Raw genomic sequence first — 19,589 nt, forward strand, 5'->3', positions numbered from 1 at the left:
TCCTTCCTTCCTTCCTTCCTTCCTTCCTTCGTGCTGACTTTGTGCCAAGCTCTGTTTTAGGCACTGGGATACATCAGTGAACAGAAGAGCAGCGCTGTCCTGTAGACTGTACATCCTGCTTGGGTGGAGAGAGGGGGATGGGGCCAGAGCACACGTGTCCATCTGATGTTTCTCAGTAGCACAATGGGAATCTCTGGATCAGAGAGATCTGAAGGTCACACCACTTGGGATCCATGTAGCCCTGAGGTGTATCTTGTCTGTGACCAGAAGACGTTGGGCACAGCTTGGTGGGGTATGCAAAGCAGGAAAGCCCTAAATGACTAAAGAATCTGCTTACTTGGGCTATGTTTAAAACAATTGGATGTGTAAAAATTTGACTTTGGTGCTTGCTGGCTTTTGAGCTAATGGATCTCAACCCACTGTGAAGAAGTAAACAACGTGGGGGCCAATACACAGAGACCGTCTGTGGCTCCTTTATAGGACAGCTTGTTAAAACACAGATTATTGGACCCCACCTCTGCAGTTTTCGATTCATTAGTTTTAGGGTGGCCCATGAATCTGCATTTCTGACACGATCCCAGGGGTTGCTGCTGCTGGGGGCCCGGGGACCACACTTTGAGAACCACCACTTTCCACTCTGGATTCAAACCCAGGCTCCACCATTAGTGTGTGTGACCTCCAGTGAGTCATTTAGCCGCAGTCTTCCAAACTCAAATGTGAGTTCACTGAGCTCCTGGTAGCAAAGTTCCTGTTGTAACAATGGCACATAGTAGGTTCTCAAGTGCTGTGTGACTGGGGACCTGGGAGACCTGCAGACACCGTCCTGCTTTTCCTTCTGAGAGCAAAGGGAGCAGCGGCACATCTGAGGGGGAAATCCTCCCTTTGCTTTGGTGTGTGCGTGGTTCTTTGCGGATTGGGGTGTGGCGTATGCGTGTGTGGTTCTGCGCACGCGTGCACGTATGCACATCCACAGGCCTGGCAGGTAGAAAGTAGGTGCTGTCTTCAGAGGCTGTAATCTTGCCAACTTAAAAACATTCCACATATTATTTTTGGTCTAAAGGGAAACGGGGAAAAAAAACTTACCCCAAAGCTAATTATTTATGAGCAGTTGGTTCTCCACACTTTTTTTCCTCCCTCCATGCTCCAAGTCACTGAAAGCCCCAGCTACGTCAGTGGCTTCAGCCTGCTTGTTTGTATAAACAGAATAATTAAGATTTATTAAATTTGCAGCTGCCTACGCACTTGCCAACTCACTGCCGCGGGCGTGTTTGCCTGCAGCATTTAGACACGTGAAATGTCATTGCTTTTTGAGTTGCAGTTGCGCTGTGAGTCAATTGCATTCCTTGCATTGGCCCAGGGAGGTGGAATAGCCCTACCTGAGGCAAACTTTTAGTGGGGGATGGATTGGCCAAAGGTTCTGTGAGCCAGGGTGAAATAGGGCAGTGCTAGTTTGCGGAAACAGAGAGCAGGCATCTCCCATCCATTTCATACGTGGGCCCTTGGACTATAGACCCAGATGTTGTGTGACCTGAGAGTAGCATTTTATTTATTTGACTATGTTTCATAGGTTTTAAGACTCATATTTTTTCACATTTTCACATCTCTGGAATTCGGGTGTCTTGTTACAATGTAGTTCTTCCAGTGAAGATTTAGATTTACTGCCCGTCACCCCCAACCTGAGATTCCTTTAAATTAAAATGTCTGCTTGTGGGTTGCGTTCTGTTTGGGTTTCCTTTGGACCACACTGGTTGTGTAAACGGAGACCGCCAACCTTGGGGAGCTCCAGCCCGCGGTTCAGACTCTTGAGGAAGAGTTTTGGTTTCCCACCCTTCACCCAGTGCCAAGAGAAGTCCTGGAATTTCCTTGCCCCCTCTTTCTGCGAGGTGGGTTTATTTCTCATTTCTCCTTATGTTGAAGGTGCAGCTCCCTTGGTCCCCCATACTGATGTGGGCTGTCCAATCAGATGCACCATCTTGGTTGCTGTTCTTTTCTTTCTTAGCGGTTTGTAAAATAATGAGGCACTTTTTAATCAGCGTCTTAGATTGGATGAGCTACTGCGATACCCAATCTCAGTGAGTATTCCATATTAGATTGTAACTTTCTCTCTTTGCAAAAATCCCTTTTGTGTGTCAGGCACTGTGCTGGGCACACATGTGCTGGGTCCTTAATACTCACAACTGCCTTCTCCTTTTATAGTGGGAGGAAATGGTTTCTGGGCCCCTTGGCCCCTTCTCTCACTCGTGGAATGGGGTCAGATGGGAGTCAGGAGAGGCACCATAGCTTGAGTTTGTACTCCTGTGACTTACCGTGGAACTCCAGGGGCAGGTCAAATCTGCTTCTTCCCTAGTCACAACCAAAGGCCTGGGCTTTGCTAGGGCCATGCAGTCTCTGACCTCTAAAAGGCAGAGCCAGGGACAGGCTTCACCATGCTCTGTGTCATCCCACGGCCTCACCACTCCATCCATCTACAGAGCCCAGAAACAATCAGTCTTCGATGATTTGTGAACAAGTTGGTGCTAAAACTTTGGTGGTGAAGTATTTGAAACTAGTCCTTGACTACCAAGATCCAGAGAAGCATTCTCTACACTTGCTCACTCACCTTCCACCCCACAACTCGTCTGAAATTCATCGCAGTGAGGTACCCAGCAGCTACTTCTTCACTAAGGCCAGTGAACTGCTGTTCTCATCACACCTGGCCCTGGGGCACTGGGACTGATGACCAAGGCCTCCTCTTCCAGCTGCCTCTATCCTGATACCTCTCTCTTTGTTTTACTGTTTGCCAGCTATCTAAGTCAGTGTTGATAACACTCAATGTTAATGAAATACTATTATTTAATCCACAGTCCATATTTTAAAATTTTAAGCTGTCTCAATAGTCTCTTTTGAATTGATAGACTTTTGTTTTTGAGCAGCTTTCGGTTTATAGAAAAATTGAGCAGAATGTACAAAGTATTCCCATAGACCTCCTCTCATCCCAGCCCCCTCCATCTTGCGCTAACATCTTGCGTTAGTGTGGTCCATTTGCTAAGGATGATGAACCACTTGATACATTGTTAATAACTCAGTTCACGGCTTGCCTGAGCACCCACTCTTGGTGTTGTACCAACTATGGGTATGGACAAATGTCTAATGACCAGTATCCACCACTAAAGTATGATGCAGAACAGTTTCACTGCCCTGAAAATCCCCTGTGCTCCACCTATTCATCCCTCCCCACCTCTCCCCAGGCCCTGGCAACCGCACATCTTTCTGCTGTCTCCACGGTTTGCCGTTTCTAGGATGTCCTATGGCTGGCTTCATACACTATGCAGCCTTTCAGACTGACTTCTTTTACCTGTCAACATGCATTTAAGGTTCCTCAGTGTCTTTGTGGCCTGATAGCTCATTTCTTTTTTCTTTTTTTGAAATGGAGTCTCACTCTGTCACCCAGGCTGGAGTGCAGTGGTGCAATCTCTGCTCACTGCAACCTCTACCTCCCAGGTTCAAGCAATTCTCCTGCCCCAGCCTCCGGAGTAGCTGGAATTACAGGTGCCTGCCACCACGCCTGGCTAATTTTTTGTATTTTTAGTAGAGATACGATTTCACCATGTCAGTCAGGCTGGTCTCAAACTCCTGACCTCAAGTGATGGGCCTGCCTCGGCCTCTCAAAATGCTGGGATTACAGGCATGAGCCACTGCGCCTGTCCAATAGCGCATTTCTTTTGACCACTGAATTATATTCCATTGTCTGGACGTACCACTTACAGTCTTACTGGTAGATTTTTTTTTCTCAGTCCAGGATCCAATCCAAGATCACACATCGCATTTATTGTCACATCTCTGTTTTCCTCCAGTCTGGCCCAGTTCCTCAGTTTTTCCTAATTCTTCTTGACCTTGACCTTTTTGAGTACAGGCTGGACAGTTTGTGGAATATCCCTCGGTTTGGGTTTCCCTGCTGTTTCCTTGTGATTGGATTTGGTGACGGGTTCCTGGCAGGAATGTCACAGAGTGGTGCTGTGGTTTACTTGTGCCTCTTATCAGGAGACACATGGCGTCAGTATGTCGCACATGGGCTGTGTTCACTCTGATCATCAGTTAAGAGTGGGAGGGATTGCATTGGGAGTTATACCTGTTGTAAATGACGAGTTGATGGGTGCTGACGAGTTGATGGGTGCAGCACACCAACATGCCACAAGTATACATAGGTAACAAACGTGCACATTGTGCACATGTACCCTAGAACTTAAAGTATAATTAAAAAAAAAAAAAGAAAGAAAAAAGAGTGGCTGCCCTTAGGGAGCTTCTCCCTGTGAAGTTCCTACCATTGCTTTTGTAATGGATAAGTAGTGACCTGTAGGGGCTGGGTAGAGGCACTAGAAATACAATACCCCTTTCTTCTTGGGTGGTATCCTCAGGTTCTCCAGGACCTGTCCCTCTCCTGGGTCACTCTCCCTGGCACCTCCTTCCATGCCTGTGGTTTGCACACTATCTTGTGGGTAACTCTCCCTGGCATCTCCTCCCATGCCTGTGGTTCATGCACCATCCGGTAGGTGGCTCTCCCTGGCACCTCCTTCCAGGCCTCTGGTTTATGTACTATCTCTTGGGTCATTCTCTTCTCGGCATCTCCTCCCACACCTGTGGCTTTCTGCACCGTCTCGTAGGTGACTCTCCCTGGTACCTCCTTCCACGGCCGTGGTTATGCACCGTCTTCAAGCTGTGTGAGCTCTTGCTTCATCTCTAATGCAGGTCTGTCCTTCTAGCCTCAGTCCTAAAACCTCAACTGCCCACTAGATGCTTCCTTGGGGGCCCTGCAGCTGACTCAGTGTGCCTCCTCCACCGTCCCGCACTTGGTGCCGGCCTGGAAGCATCTTTGTGGTGGGTACTGAGACCTGGACAGGTCCTGGGTAAGACCCTTAACCTCAGTGGTGATGGGATGTGACTTCCTCTCTCTAGGCCCCAGGTCAGAGCACACCCACCCTCCACAGATCCAGGTTGAACAACAGAGGCCCCAGATACTTTTGTTGTTGTTTTATTTGTTGTTTCTTGTGAGAAATGCCACGTGGGATAGTAGGAAGAGCCTGTGCTCTTGACTGACACTGGAGAGCTGAGCCTATCTGTGTGACCTTGGACTGGGTACTCTCCCAGCCTCAGTTTCTTCCTCTGTAAAATGGGCATAGGAAAGTCGGCCTCACAGAGATGCTCAAGGTGCCCAGGAGGCCACTGAGTGAGGTGAAGAGCAGAGCTCAGGACCTTTGGGGGTGTGTTTAGTGAGTTCACTAACAAGTGGAGCCCAGACGTCCTGGTGAACCATAGGCACAGTGAGAACAGCTCGCAGATAGCAGGTGCCCGTGTCTCTGGGGTGGCCTCTGATGTATTGAGGGAGAAGCAAATGGCCAGAGGTGCAGGGAGGGAAGGAGCCTTATATTCGTGGTTTCATTCATTCAGCAAATATTTACTGAGCACTGCTGAGGATACAGTAAAGTACAAGACTAGTGTGGACCCCGCCTCCGAGGAGTTAAGGGCAGCACAGATCTTAATCAGTGATCCAGAGGAAAGGGTGCCCTGAGGATGTGTAAGGCCAGGGAAGGTCTCCTGGAGGAAGTGACTCAGGGTGAGATTACAATTGTCAGTCAGCACTAACCAGGTGGAGTGGAGAAAGAAGGGCAATGAGCATTCCAGACACAAGGGACAGCCCGTGCAAAGGCCCTGCGGCAATAAGGCATGAGGGTCTTTAAGGAGCTGAGAGATGGCATTTAAGGAGGGCAGTGCTTTCTTCCCTGATGGGACCGAAGGTGATGATGGTGCCTAATCCCTGCATCCCTGGTGGAGGGGAAGCTTGTGGGACTTGCAGGAGCTGCCTCTCTGCCCCACACCCATCAGCCAGAGGAGAAAGGAAGTGAGCCTTTGTTGGGTGCCTACTGTGCATTTTATGCATAGCATGCATTGCTTCATTTATCCTTCCTACATTGGTAGGCAAGTGTCACTGTCTCCCAACAGAGAAGAAACTGAGGCTCTGAGAGGCTAAGCAACATGCCCTGGATCACACAGCTAGAAAGTGGTAGAGTCAGGGTTAGAACCCAAGACTCCAAACCTTTTATTTTCCCCACATCCCATTTCACCAATGGTAGAAGATTAGGTCTCATGGACTGTGATGAACTCTAGCCTGCGATCCTCAGAAATGTGGAGTCTCAGGATCATCATGTAAGACCTTGGAGGACTCTTGGTCAGAGCCTCTGATGAGTATGTTAACTCCTCTACTCCCTACCCACCCCCATAGGCTCATCGACCCCTGCTTCCCTACCCTCAGGGATGGTGTATTAGTCCGTTTTCCTGCTGTTGATAAAGACATACCCGAGACTGGGTAATTCATAAAGAAAAGGAGGTTTAATGAACTCACAGTTCCACATGGCTGGGGAGGCCTCACAATTATGGCAGAAGAAAGACATGTCTTACATGGCAGCAGACAAGAGAGAATGGGAGCCAAGTGAAAGGGGAAATCCCTTATAAAACCATCAGATCTTGTGAGACTTATTCACTACCACAAGAACAGTATGGGAGAAACTGCCCCCGTGATTCAATTATCTCCTACTGGGTCCTTCCCACAACACATGGGAATTATGGGAACTATAATTGAAGATGAGATTTGGGTGGGGACACAGCCAAACCATATCCGATGGGGAGCTTTTATAACTTCCTGAGGAAGCCCTTTCTCTCTCTGGAAAAGCCAAGATTGTCATTTTTCTTGTTGGCTTCTTAGAGGGTTGTATATGTGTGTGTGTCTGTGTTTGTATGGACGTATGTGTGTGTGTGTTTCTAAGTATTTAGAAACATATTGAGAGGTGTCTTTTTTAAAGAGCATTTTGGAATCCAGGGACCTTTAAGTGAGGATGTGAGCTCTAAGTAAACAGGCACTGGGCAGGCTGCAGGAATCCTTTGAGAAGACCACCCCTTGTCAACACTTGTATGTGTAAACACTTTTTGGACCTTCAAAGACGTTTTTCCCAGAGGATCATGGCCAAGGCACGACCCCTCTCTTGAAGAAGCAAAGTGTTAGCTCTGCGAATGGAGGGGCAAATAAAAAAGGACACTTGTAAGCAGACCCTCCATTTGGGAGATCCTTAATTACAGGCTGTTAGTTGCAGTGAAAACCCAGACCGGGTGGCCCTGCAGCTCATTGTCTTTTACCTCTTTTCCCTCTCCCTGGGTGGGTCACATGTGTCAGAGATTTGGCTCCACCCAGCCCAGCAGTTGTGGGAAGAGCCACCGTCTCTGTGAACTCACACTCATTCAGCTGCTTAAACAATGTGTCACCCCCTACCCTCCGCTCCCAAAGTCACCGCTGAAATACATGCAGCCAAGAGTACTTATTCATTGTTATAAGCAGCCTGTTTCATAAAATCAGTGTTTAAGGACTTTGGTGAGTGAACACATTTGAGGCTGCAGGCACAGGGTTAAGTGTTATCATCTGGAGGAGATACTTGGAGCAGGGGAATACATGAGTTGACTCAGAGAGGAGAGGCAGAGAGACAGAACTGCCCAGGTTAGAACCTCCCAGGAACATTTGCATTTAACAGTGCTTCTTCATCACCATCGTCACCCTCACCATCACTACCACCACTACCACCATCACCACCACCATTGCCATCATCCTTAACACCATTGCCCTCACCTTCACCACCACCACCGTCTTCACCTCTATCACCATCACAACTATCACCATCACCACCACCATCACCATCACCATCATCCTTACCACCATTACCATCACCATCACCACCACCACCATCTCTACCTCCATCATCATCATTACTATCACCATCACCATCACCAACACCATCAATCTTACCACCATTACCCTCACCATTACCACCACCACCATCTCTATCTTCATCATCATCACTATCACCACCACCACCATCTGTATCTCCATCATCATCACTATCACCATCACCACCACCGTCACCAACACCATCATTCTCACCACCATTACCCTCACCATCACCACCACCACCATCCCTACCTCCATCATCATCACCATCACCATCACCATCATCCTTACCACCATTATCCTCACCATCGCCACCACCACCATCTCTACCTCCATCATCATCACTATCACCATCACCACCACCATCACCATCACCATCATCCTTACCACTGTCACCCTCACCATCATGACCACCGCCACCATCACTGTCATCATTACCATCACCATCATCACCATCACTATCATCACTATCACTCACACTTACAATCACCATCACAGTCACCACCATCCCCATCACCATCACCATGATCATCACCATTTTCACCATTACCATGGTCATTATCACCATCGTCACCACCTTACTGTCAGCACCCCACCCCCACCCCTACCACCATTAGCATCATGATCATTATCACCATCACCACCATCATCAAGCATCACTGTCATCATTGCCCTCATCTCCATCACCATGGTCACGATCACTATCATCATCAGGGGACTGTGGCTTTTGGTGTCCTGGAGGGTGAACCTCGGTTCTTCAGGGAGCCAGCACATATATTCTATGATAATAGTACTAGTGCTATGATTACTAATATTAATAGTAATGAATGTTACTAACAGTTACTAATTGCTAGCACGATTATTATAAATAATTACTAATAGTACTAATAGTAAGAACTGGTACATTTATCAATCGAGGCATAAATATACTTTTGCTTTGAGCCCTCACCACAGCCCAGCAAATAGGGGTAGGTATTTGATCCCCATTTTGCAGAGCAGGAAACAGAAGATCCAATATTGATTTGCCCAAGGACACATAGCTGTTGAGTAACAGAGTCTGGGTGGGGACCTGGTCTGCTAGGATCCTAAAAGCTGGGCTCATCCTGCACTCTGCAGCATCTTGACCATGAGGGCCTCACTTTTCTGAGTGACCAGCTCTTTCCCTGCACTCCTTGGCAGTCAGACATCCATGAAGCCAAAACCCCGCCAGTCCCTCCAGAATTTAGAAAATATTTTCTTGACCACTTTCAGGGATATTGTAGCAGAGAAGTCCATTAGGCATTTGGACTTGTGAGACCGACCTTTATGTGATACTGATGGCGATGGTGATGGTGATGAAATTGATGATGAAATAAAAGGAGAAGGAGGAAGAAGGGGAGAAGAGGGAAGGGGAGAGGGAGGAAAAGGAAGAGAGGGGCTGGGCACGGTGGCTCACACCTATAATCCCAGCACTTTGGGAGGCTGAGGAGGGTGGATCATGAGGTCAGCATTCAAGACCAGCATGGCCAACATTGTGAAACCCCATCTCTACTAAAAATACAAAAAAAAAAAAAATAGTTGGGTGTAGTGGCAGGCGCCTGTAATCCCAGCTACCTGGGAGGCTGAGGGAGAGAACTGCTTGAACCTGGGAGGTGGAGGTTGCAGTGAGCTGAGATCACGCCACTGAACTCCAGCCTGGGTGACAGAGTGAGACTTCACCTCAAAAAAAGAAAAAAAGAAAAAGAAAAGAAAAGAAAAGAAAAGGAAGAGGGGGAGGAGAAAGAGGAAACAGGGAAGAAAGACAGGAGGAAGAAAGTGATGATGGTGAACTTGATGGTGGTGATGATGGTGATGACGATGATTTAGATGGTGACAATATTAAGGATGTGTACTAATAATGACAGCAGCTGGTACATACCTACTATGTGCCAGGCTCTGCCTCATTGGATCCTCATGACCACTCTGTCGTGTAGGTACCATTATTGCCTCTATCTGTAGATGAGAAACTTGAGGTTCAGAGAAGTCAGGTGACCTTAGGATTCATAGCCAGCCCTCTGCTACACCAGGCAAGCAAAGATATATGTCACAATGGCAGAGCCTGCAACTGTATTTTCTGTTCTTCCTTTCATGCCTTGAATGCTTTGGGAAAACTGCAGAAACCTTTGTTTCTGGCAAAACTTACATTAGCCCCATTTCACTGATGAGAACACGAAGACATGTACTGTCATACAGTCAGTTCAGTGCCATCGCCGCTCCTGGCATTCTCCTCGCCCCCTGAACCTGCCCCCCACCCCCAGAGTCCCCCAGCCCACTCACCTGTGCTGTGTTGGTTCCGCAGACTCGGCGGTGGCGAGGACTGGGCTCCCTCTTCCGGAGGGTGTGCTGTGTGGCGCTCCCACTGCAGCTGCTTCTGCTGCTGTTCCTCCTCCTGCTGTTCCTGCTCCCCATCAGGGAAGAGGACCGCAGCTGCACCCTGGCCAACAACTTCGCCCGCTCCTTCACGCTCATGCTGCGCTACAATGGCCCGCCACCCACCTAACCCACTGGGGCACACAGGTGACTTTGTTCTCCAACCTCCAGCAGTCCCAGGGCCCCTCCTGAGGATGCCCGCCAGGGAAACTGGAAACAGGGGCAGGCCAAAGACTGCAGAGCTGCATCCATATCAGTGCTGTGTCAGCATTCCCAGAACAGACTTACTTTTTATACAGTGTTGTCTTAGTCTATTTATACCAAATGTGTACTACATGTGACTAGGGAACAATGTCTAGAATTTTTATATGATCTGTATGTAAATGCTCAGTATGTATTGTTTCATATATGAGGTCTATCTGGAGTTGGGAAAATTCCTAGCAGTGTCTCCCTCCAATGGGATTTTGTGGTATTGTTGACTTGGTCTGCAGTCAACTCTAGAAAGCAAGAACAATAACCTGTCACTTTCATGGCAACCTCTTCTCCAAAGCCAATCCCAGAACTCGGATGTAATGAAAGGCCTCTGGGCTGCAACGTGGAGGAGCGGCACAGACCCTCACTCGGCGCCCAGCGACTCTGGCTTTATGCATAATGAGAACAAGTATGCTTGTTTAGTTTTAACAACCACAGAGAGTAGCTGCCACGTACGAGAACTAGAAATGGCAATGACCAGAGGCAGGTACAGTGATAGCAGTGACAAGTGACAGAGCGATATCAAGGGAGAAAAAGAAGAGCTGCAGAGAGCAGATCCCCGAACTAAGAAAGTACAGCCGCGTGGAGGCATCGCGTGCGGGAGCCCTCACCCCAGCTCTCAGCAGCTTCTGATCACACAGACCTATGAGGACTGTCCCTGGTGATGACACCGAGCCCCCGTGAAACGGTGAGATCCTGTGCTGTGTGTTTCATTCAGGGAGAAAGGGAAGAAGACAGACTTTATTTTTAAGATTTCCATGCAGAATGGTGAGGCACACTCCGTGAGCAGCACCCACTAGCAGTGCCCAGGAAAGACGCATTTCCTCTGTCGCTCTTGGACTGAGTTTTCATCATCGAGAGCTCAAGCTGCAGGACAGAAGGGAAGCGTCTGCCATGCCAGGGGCCAGGGATCGAGGGTCCAGGACAGAGGTGAGAGAATCTGCTTTGGAGTTCGGCCTGTCTCAAGGGCTCTCCTTCCCCTTCCCAGAAAGGACTCTGGAGACAGCAGGTCCACGGGGCCAAGGAGGTCTCATGTGCATTCTCATATGGGACTAGGGCCCAGGCCACCCAAAACCAGGCCCTCTCCAGCCAGATGTAGGCGAGCCGGGCTCCATGCACCACCTGAGCTGGGGCTGTGGTGACTCCACGTGAGTTCCCAAGGCCAGAAACTCATCCCTTCCTTGCTAGGGAACTCTGGGATGGTTCCTAAGTGCTTAGCAACTGGATCATGTTTGTCCTAAATCAACACTAAATTTTCCCCTTAAAAAAAATACTTAATGCCCAGTCTTTACAAATGGATTTTGTCTGTTCAACTACAAATAGGAGCTTCAGAGGGGATTTCCTTGGACCTTCTGTCTGGCTTTGGAATCATAAGGTATTATAGACCCAGAAAGGCCCTTTAAATAAAGAGGAAACTGAGGCCCTAAGAGGGCCTGACGCCCAGCACCACTGCTGTCTCACACACACTGACCCTTGGCCTTTCACCGTGAGCTCTGCCCTTGGGAGCCCCGGCCCTCGGCAACCAGGATATTCACGGGCAGGAAACGCGTTCTGCCAATGAGAGCCCTCGGGCCTGACTCAGAAAGCGTCCTTTTGTTTTTCTTTTAACTCACCTGTATTTGTTACAGCTTTAAGCAGAATGTGACTTGGGCACTATATTTCCATCCACAAACCTGGCTCTGAGTTATTATTATTATTATTGTTATTATTATTTTGAGACAGAGTTTCGCTCTTTTTGCCCAGGCGGGAGTGCAGTGATGTGATCTCAGCTCACTGCAAACTCCACCTCCCAGGTTCAAGTGATTCTCCTGTCTCAGCCCCCCGAATAGCTGGGATTGCAGGTGCCTGCCACCACACCCAGCTAATTTTTGTATTTTTAGTAGAGACAGGGTTTCACCATGTTGGCCAGGCTGGTCTCGAACTCCTGACCTCAGGTGATCCGCCTGCCTCAGCCTCCCAAAGTGCTGGGATTACAGGCATGAGCCACCATGCCTGGTCATTTTTTTTTTTTTTTAACAGCTTTATGATAAGCTGTAGGCTTATAATTCTGCTCCTCCAAACAATACTTTTCTCTGGAAAACAAGCCCTGTGGATGCTCCATCCTTCCATCAAGTTCCTTCCCTCAAGTTGCTTCAGTTTAACTTATTTCTACAGGACCAGTACATGCAGAATTGGCAACTACAGGGGATGAAAAGTTCAAAAAGTAGATCCTACAACCCTGTGGCTTGGTTTCCAAATATCTGGAGAAATACGTGATTTCATGGAAGAAGAGAAAGCACACTTTTCTCCAGATATCTGGAAACCGAGCCAGAGGGCCGTTCTCTGCAGGCGACCGTCTTACTGGAAAACTAGGGGCTGAGCGAGCCCAGGCAGCCATGCACAGATGTCCAGTCCTGGAAGTCAGAGCTGTGGTGCGGGGGGCTTGCCAGGTTTCTACTCTCCTATGTCACAGGTGAGAAAGCTGAGGCCCTAAACGGGGAAGAAACTGATCCATGGTCACACAGTGAGAGACAGCAAGGCCAGAGCCCAACTGGCCGCCACGGCCCTCAGGCGGTGCCCTGCTCACTGTGGTGTGATCCCTGCGTGTCAGCAACTACAGGAACAAAACAGCCACCGGGCATGTGTGCAGCCTGTCACATATACCACATACTGGGGAGGGAGAAGCTGGAACATGCGGGCGGGGATGGGGATATCTACCTATATTTTTAAATTTTGATAATGATGCCATCAAGTCTGCTTGTCTGCATAACTGTTTTTTAAAAAAGAATTGCTATTTTCAGTACTTTCTTATAAATATACTTGTAATATGACGTAACAGCCCAATTACTGGTGCTTCCCCGCGCAAGTGCAGTCTCCTTTGCTTAAAGGCGAGCCAGGCAATTGATCTTATGACTTTAGTTTCTAGCCTCTTTAACAGCCATGCAGAGCTTTAAGGTGCTGCTTGAAAAGGTGGCGCTGTGGCACGTGTGTGTGTGTGTGTGTGTGTGTGTCTTGTTCATCTGTCTCCAAAATGAAAGGGGTCTTAGAGTTTATAAGAACTGGTACTCTGATGGCCCAACACAGGGTGTGTGTGTGCGTGTGTGTGTGTGTCAGAGAGAGAGAGACAGGAGGGGAGGGGAGGAGGGAGAGAGAGCCACCAGTGGGTCGGTTGATGAATTAGTTATCCCTGCTTACCTGTCCCTCCCACCCCTTTCTTAACCCATTTTCTGTATGTGGAAAGGCACATGTAGCACCCAGAGGGTGTTTAAAAAGAAGAGCTGGGAGTGGGTGGGATGGGCAGGTACTGACAGCACATGAAGCCAGGACCCTGGGAGGTGCTCAGTGGTGGCAGGACAGAGGGAACACTGACAAGGGAGACAAAGAACGTGCTCCCTTTGGTGCTCGTGGGTGTGTGACCCCCTTGGGTGGCACTTTGCAGCCTCACTTTGTGTAATTCCCCCACGGACACCTGCCCCCAGGGCTTGATACTGTTTTACCCCCATGTTTGAGATGGAACACTGAGGCTTAAAGATATGAAGGTCCTTGCTCATGCTGCAGTGGGTCCGAACCCACAACATGGGGCAATGAGGACCTCAAAGCCCAGGCTGGAGGGGGGCTTGAGGCTGGTTCTACCAGATTGCAGTCTCTGTAGCCTCTGGGAATGGAGTTCCCTGGGCAAGCAGGCAGAACTCCCTGCCCATCAGCTTGCCTGGGACATGGCCAGAGTGGAGCATCCATATGTTTCCCCGAGGGACTGGCCCTCAGCTCTGAGATGAGTCGCCACCAGCAGCACGTTCCCCTGGGCCATCCATCATTATCTTCACATTGCTCACCTGGAAGATGAGCCCCTCTAATGTCTCACGATGAGGTCCTCAGTCATGAATGACAGAACTCCACACCCGCAATGCCCAGCACAGGATAAGAGCTTCGGCTGTGCTTTGTTGAATTACATTAAAAACCCCAAGGCAAATGTGTTTCCTGACACCCAACTCCCTTCCAGAGGAAATGGGTCATGGATAACCTGACCCAATTCCATCTCTCAGGCCCCGTTTGCCTCGGGCAGGTGGCTGGAGCTCCCTGCAGGGCCCAGGGGTCCAAAGATGCTTGTCTCCGGGCAGCTTCAGGGGAAGGAAGCTGGGGACCCTCTGCAGCCTGGGGACCACAGAGAATGACAGGCAGAGGGCAGAAAAAGGCCTGAAGGTGGGCAGTTTGTGCTAACCAGGGGTTCCCTAATGGATTTTACTCTGGCAAACGGGGACCGGCGGCATCATCCTGCCCTGCTTTGCAGGGGATGGGAGGCTGGGGCTGCCCACAGTTAGGGAGTAAAGAGGGGATCTTAACTCTTCCATTAGACTGGAGCCAGGCCTGACTGGGAGGCCGGGAGGCTTTGCAGAAGCTCTGGGGACCTGCACTTTATGCTGGTCTGGCTGGAGAGGGCAGACAGGGAAGTGGGCCAAAGGGAGTCAAAGGCAAGAGGTGATGTCAGGCTTGATGCACTGAACTGTGTGCTTAAAAGTGGTTAAGATGCTAAATTTTATGTTATGTTTATTTTACCACAATTTGAGGGTGAGAGGGGAGAGAGAGAGAGTGAGAGCAAAAGAGAAAGAGAGAGAGAAGAGAGAGAAAAGGAGGGAGGGAGGGAGGGAAGGATAGTGAGAGAGAAGAAGAGAATGGGAATGGCAGGCTGTACCTTCATAGTTCCCAACTTTCCTCCAAGGACAAGCACTAGTGGCAAGCTTTCACTGACCAAAGGCGAGTAAAACAATATGAGGGAACGCCTTGAGTTTTTCTTTCTATAGGATTTATTTCACCCAAATGCTGACTCTTCATTCTAGGATTATGTTCTTCCTACTTCAAGGGTGCTCAATGGCCTTTAGGAAATGAGGAATGGATAAAGGTGGCTCTGTCTTCTTTGATGGTTTCTATTGTGTTTTGGGAGCCCTCATTGGACAAAATAAAAAGTTGCCAACTCTATGTTAGTTTTGCTCCCAATACAGTATTCTTCCTGAAAACACATGCCGTCTGAAAGTTTGGGAACCCGGGAGATGGTTGGGAGAAGAGAGCAGCTTGAGGATTGCTTAGTGCAGGAGTCCCTGAGGGAGAGAAGGAAAGAGAAATGGGAAGAGGGACATTGCGGAAATTTGTGTCAACGGGGCTCAGGGGAGGCCAGGAGCCTGCCAGCTGTGGCCCCCCCAAAAAAAAAAAACAAAAAACCAGGTGCTCACTGGCCCTGCCTTCCCACTGGCCATTTGGATGCTGTCCGGGGTCTGCAGCTTTCTCTCTTCTGGTTGGTGGGCAGATGTGCCCTGTGCCTCTTTGCATCTTAATCCAATGCAACAAGCATTCTCCAGCCTGTGTCAGGCTTTGTGCTGGGAGATTTGGGGTGAGCAAAGCCCAGTCCCTGCCCTCAGGGCACTCGCAGATGAAGAAAAGGGTTTGTGCCATTGAAGATGCCCATCTGGATTGCGGTCATTGCCCTTGACTTTGCCTATCTGCCTTTCCAGAGGGGGCAGGCCCACTTCACAGAAACTGGAAGAGTCACACAGGGGAGACAGTGGGAGAGCTCAGGACAGGGCATGAGAGTGTCTTGCTGCCTCTTGGAGGCCACCATCATGACTATGAACCATGCCGGGCAGAGGAAATGGGTCAAGGCGGCCAGGGCAACCTGGCTGAGCAGGAAAAGGACCTGGGCATGGCAGAAGGAGGGGAAAATAGACTGACTCGGCCTCAGGAGGTCAGAAGGATGTTGGGCTGTGCTGAGTCTCAGAACAACACAGCTTGGGAGCTCCTGGAGGCTTCAAGGTGAGGCCCAAGGCTAAGGCAGTGGATGTTGATTGTCATTTCCATTACTCCAAAGCCCATTTTTCCCCACTGGGGATTGTCTGGGTTGGCATGTACATCCCAGTGACCAACGTGTCCATGCTCAAGGTTAATCTCTTGCCCTTTTCTGCCCCCTGCCTAGGATTTCTCCCCACAGGAGGGGAGCTGAAGGACCCCCCAGGGAGGCTGTGCCTGTGGCTGTCAGCCCGAGATGCCAGAGGCTTCCTTTGGATTCTATAATCAGAGTATTTTTCACTGGTGTCTGTAGTGATCGCCAGGGAGCCTCTGTGTCCATAGCCCAGTGGGATCCTGCCCTAATTCCCTCTCTCATGGGGACTCAGCCAATTCTCACCCCAATCTGATTGTCACCAGTCTAGGTCAGCATTGGAGGGAGGTGTGGGCAACTACAGCCCTTGCTGCTTCCAAGACAGACATCAATAGTTGATCACCAACCTTTCCCACTCCCTACTCTCCAGCCCAATGAACGTCACAGTCCTCAAAACCACTCCAAGCAGCTGCCAATCAATCATATTTGTATGTGAGCAAAACCTGTTTGACATCCGTACACCTGTACCAGCCCTCTCGGAAAGCTCTCAATTCTGGCCTCCTTTTCTTTTTTCTTTTTTCTTTTTTTTTTTTTTTTTGAATGTATGTTAAAATTAGGATGTTCCCAATCAAAAATCACTTTTCCTTCATCTAGTACTTGGTTGAGACAAACTAGCCCCAGAAAGCAGACAATGGGATGAACTGCCAGGTAGGACTTTTAGAGGAGGCAAAATGGATTAGGAAATGCTAAGTTCTCTGTTGAAGGAGGATACCTGGATTTTTTTAGGCTGTCAGAGGTGGAGGGCTTCCATAGACTGTCTTGTTCCAACTTTGTACCCATTTTACAGGTTAGGACTCTGAGACCTCAGCAGTTCTTGTTTGGCCAGTGAGCTCAGGGAGTTAGTTCCAGGAGTGGGGGTCAGTCTCTGCACCCTCTGGATGACAGGGTAACATTGCTCAGCACTAGACAGGGTTGAGTTGGACCTCCGCTGCTGATGGGCTGTGTGACCTTGGGCCAGTTCCTTGCCACCTCCCCGCACCTAATGATAAGGAGGGAAGTCAGTCCTGGAACGTCTAGTGCTCCTTGAAATATTAGGAATTCTAGGAGGGTGCGGGTGGGCTCACATCTGGAAGAGAAATCCCTAGATTCAGCCACAAGTAACAGAATCCCTCCTCCCCCAACCAACTTTGGCTTAAACCAATGAGAGACTTTACTTTTCTCTCCTCCTGAGAAGTCTAGAGATAGGCGGTTGCTGGTGTCGTCTCCTCAGCTTGTGGATGTCAGAGCCAAGGCTTTGCAACTCTCTTTCCTTTATATCACAGTCACTTCATGGCCCAGGATGCTTGCTGTACCTCCACTTTTTCATCTGGGTTCCAGGCAGGAAGGAGGGGAGTGAGTTAGATGAATCTGCCCTCCTCATGAGGAGTTTTCCTAGAAGCTCCACCAGCCACTTCGGTTCTCATCTTGTTGACCAGGGTGGTGTCACATGTTTTCCCCACATCTGCAAGGAGTCTGGGAACATGCATCCAAAAAGATGGGGGCCTTCTAGTAAGAATGAAGGGTAGGGTGGCTTGGAGTGGGACTTAACTGTCTCTGCTACAGTTGGAGGAAAAAACCGGGGTTCGTCCTGACCCTCCATGCCTTGGCCGTATGCTCCTTATGCGGAACTTGAAGGCATCATCCTTGCAGTGTGAGAGTGACCTGCCACCATGGCCTGCCACCTTGTCTCAGGGGTCCCTGAGTCCTACAGGTCTACCCAAAGGCATTGTAGACATTCTTCCTGCAAGACTTGGGAACCGACAAATAGGTGTGCCCTGCTTGCCAGAGTTTTTGTGTGGGAACAGCCCCTCCCGTCTTTGTCCTGGCCGTGAGCACCCAGGGCTAAGCGTTTGAACACTTTCTTTGTGTATGGATTCAGCCCAGGCAATGCATATTTGCTTTCATTTCTTCTTGAGCATGAGAAGCTCCTGGGTGCAAATCTTGGAAAATGAGGATCTCTGAGCCTTTCCAGGCCAGCCCTTTGTTTTCTAGCAGACAGTTGAGGCTTTGAAAGGGAAAGTGGGTGGGGGCACCCCACAGGTGGCCCTCATCACCCAATTGCCAGTGCCTGCAGGCTCCTTCAGCAGAGGCCCAGAGTCAAAGAGGACTTAAAACCAGCTGTCATTTCTCTCTTAGTTTCTGTGTATGAGAGAAACGCCTTCTGTTTTTCAAAGTAAGAACAAGGAGGAATTTGTTTCTAAAAGAACATTAAAACACAGGCTCGGGGTTTAAAAGCAAGTGGTCAGCGGGATGTTCAGGGCCTTAAAACACAGTCAGCGGGACTCAGCATCTCCCAGCGCCTGCTCTCCGGTTGTCATGGTAACACCATCCCCAACCCAACCACCTTGTCCAGCCGGGAGACAGCAATCACAAGGAGGGACCTCAGTTTCCCCTGAGGATCCTGGGCTTCCTTTCTGAAATGCTTGCTTCTGAGCTCAGCAACCAGGAACACCCGGCCAGCCCATCCACAGCACCTCTGTGGAGATGAGGGACAAAGTCCTACGGCCCTTCTTCCTGTTCGGATGAGAAAGGGAGGGAAGGAGACATACCCCGAGGGCCTGCAATATGGTCATGACACTTTCAAAAAGCCTGTGTGCTATGGAGTCATGATCGGAAACCAGGTACAGAAACCAGAGTGCGGAGGGTCAGCAGCCTGCCTCAGAGCAGCCAGCTAGGGGGTGAGTGGTAAATGTGGGACTTGTACCCAGGCAAGACTGACTCCAAGCCCGATGCTCCACTCTATGGAATGTTCCCTGGGCCTCAGTTGCTTTCCTTTCCTTTGCAGGCTGCGGGCTGCTGTCACTCTGGCAGCTGGTGAGCTAGCTGGAGGGCGACATTCCAAAGCAGGGCAGTAGGGCTTGCCTCCTGTGCCCACTCCCGCGGGGAAGTCTGTTGACTCCTACTGCTGACGGGAGCTGGCAACATCAGGATGAGGTCCCAGGGGATGGGAGCAGGTACCCACTGTCTGTCTACCTTCCCACTGGAAAAGCACGGACAGGCCAGCACTTGGGGGACAGGCAGAGGGCAGAGTTGGCTTTACGCGGTCTCTGCCTGCTTAGCAGCTCCAATTCCTCTCATGGGAGAAACAAGGAGGCAGTCGCTTGTGCATATTCCAGAAGTTTTATTGGGGAGGAGGAAGCGGACAGAGGAAGCTGTGTGTGTGTGTGAGGGGGTGGGCGGCGTGGGAGGGATGCACGCTTATGTGAGCATAGCATGTGCGGGTACTACACACACATCTCCATGCAGAAGCACACGTGGGCAGCCCTGGCTTCCAGCATTGGGCTTCAGCACAACAGACCCCAGCCTGTGGTCTCTCTG

General features: G+C 49.7%; 1 protein-coding gene and 1 pseudogene across 2 annotated transcripts in view; both read left to right on the forward strand.

Moving 5' to 3' along the window:
* The window catches only part of SYNE3 (spectrin repeat containing, nuclear envelope family member 3), a 67,605-nt gene extending 57,008 nt beyond the window's left edge, over positions 1–10,597 (forward strand). For both annotated transcript variants that reach the window (XM_011991681.1, XM_011991682.1), the window contains exon 17: positions 10,065–10,597. In XM_011991681.1, coding sequence (XP_011847071.1) covers positions 10,065–10,265 — 201 coding nt within the window. In that variant the 3' untranslated portion in view covers positions 10,266–10,597. The remainder of the gene's footprint in view (positions 1–10,064) is intronic.
* A 5,661-nt stretch (positions 10,598–16,258) lies between these two features.
* On the forward strand, positions 16,259–19,094 carry LOC105547997 (annotated as a pseudogene).
* Positions 19,095–19,589: the final 495 nt, after the last annotated feature.

This window comes from Mandrillus leucophaeus, unplaced genomic scaffold (genome assembly GCF_000951045.1).
Source record: "Mandrillus leucophaeus isolate KB7577 unplaced genomic scaffold, Mleu.le_1.0 Scaffold4, whole genome shotgun sequence".
Classification (NCBI taxonomy): domain Eukaryota; kingdom Metazoa; phylum Chordata; class Mammalia; order Primates; family Cercopithecidae; genus Mandrillus; species Mandrillus leucophaeus.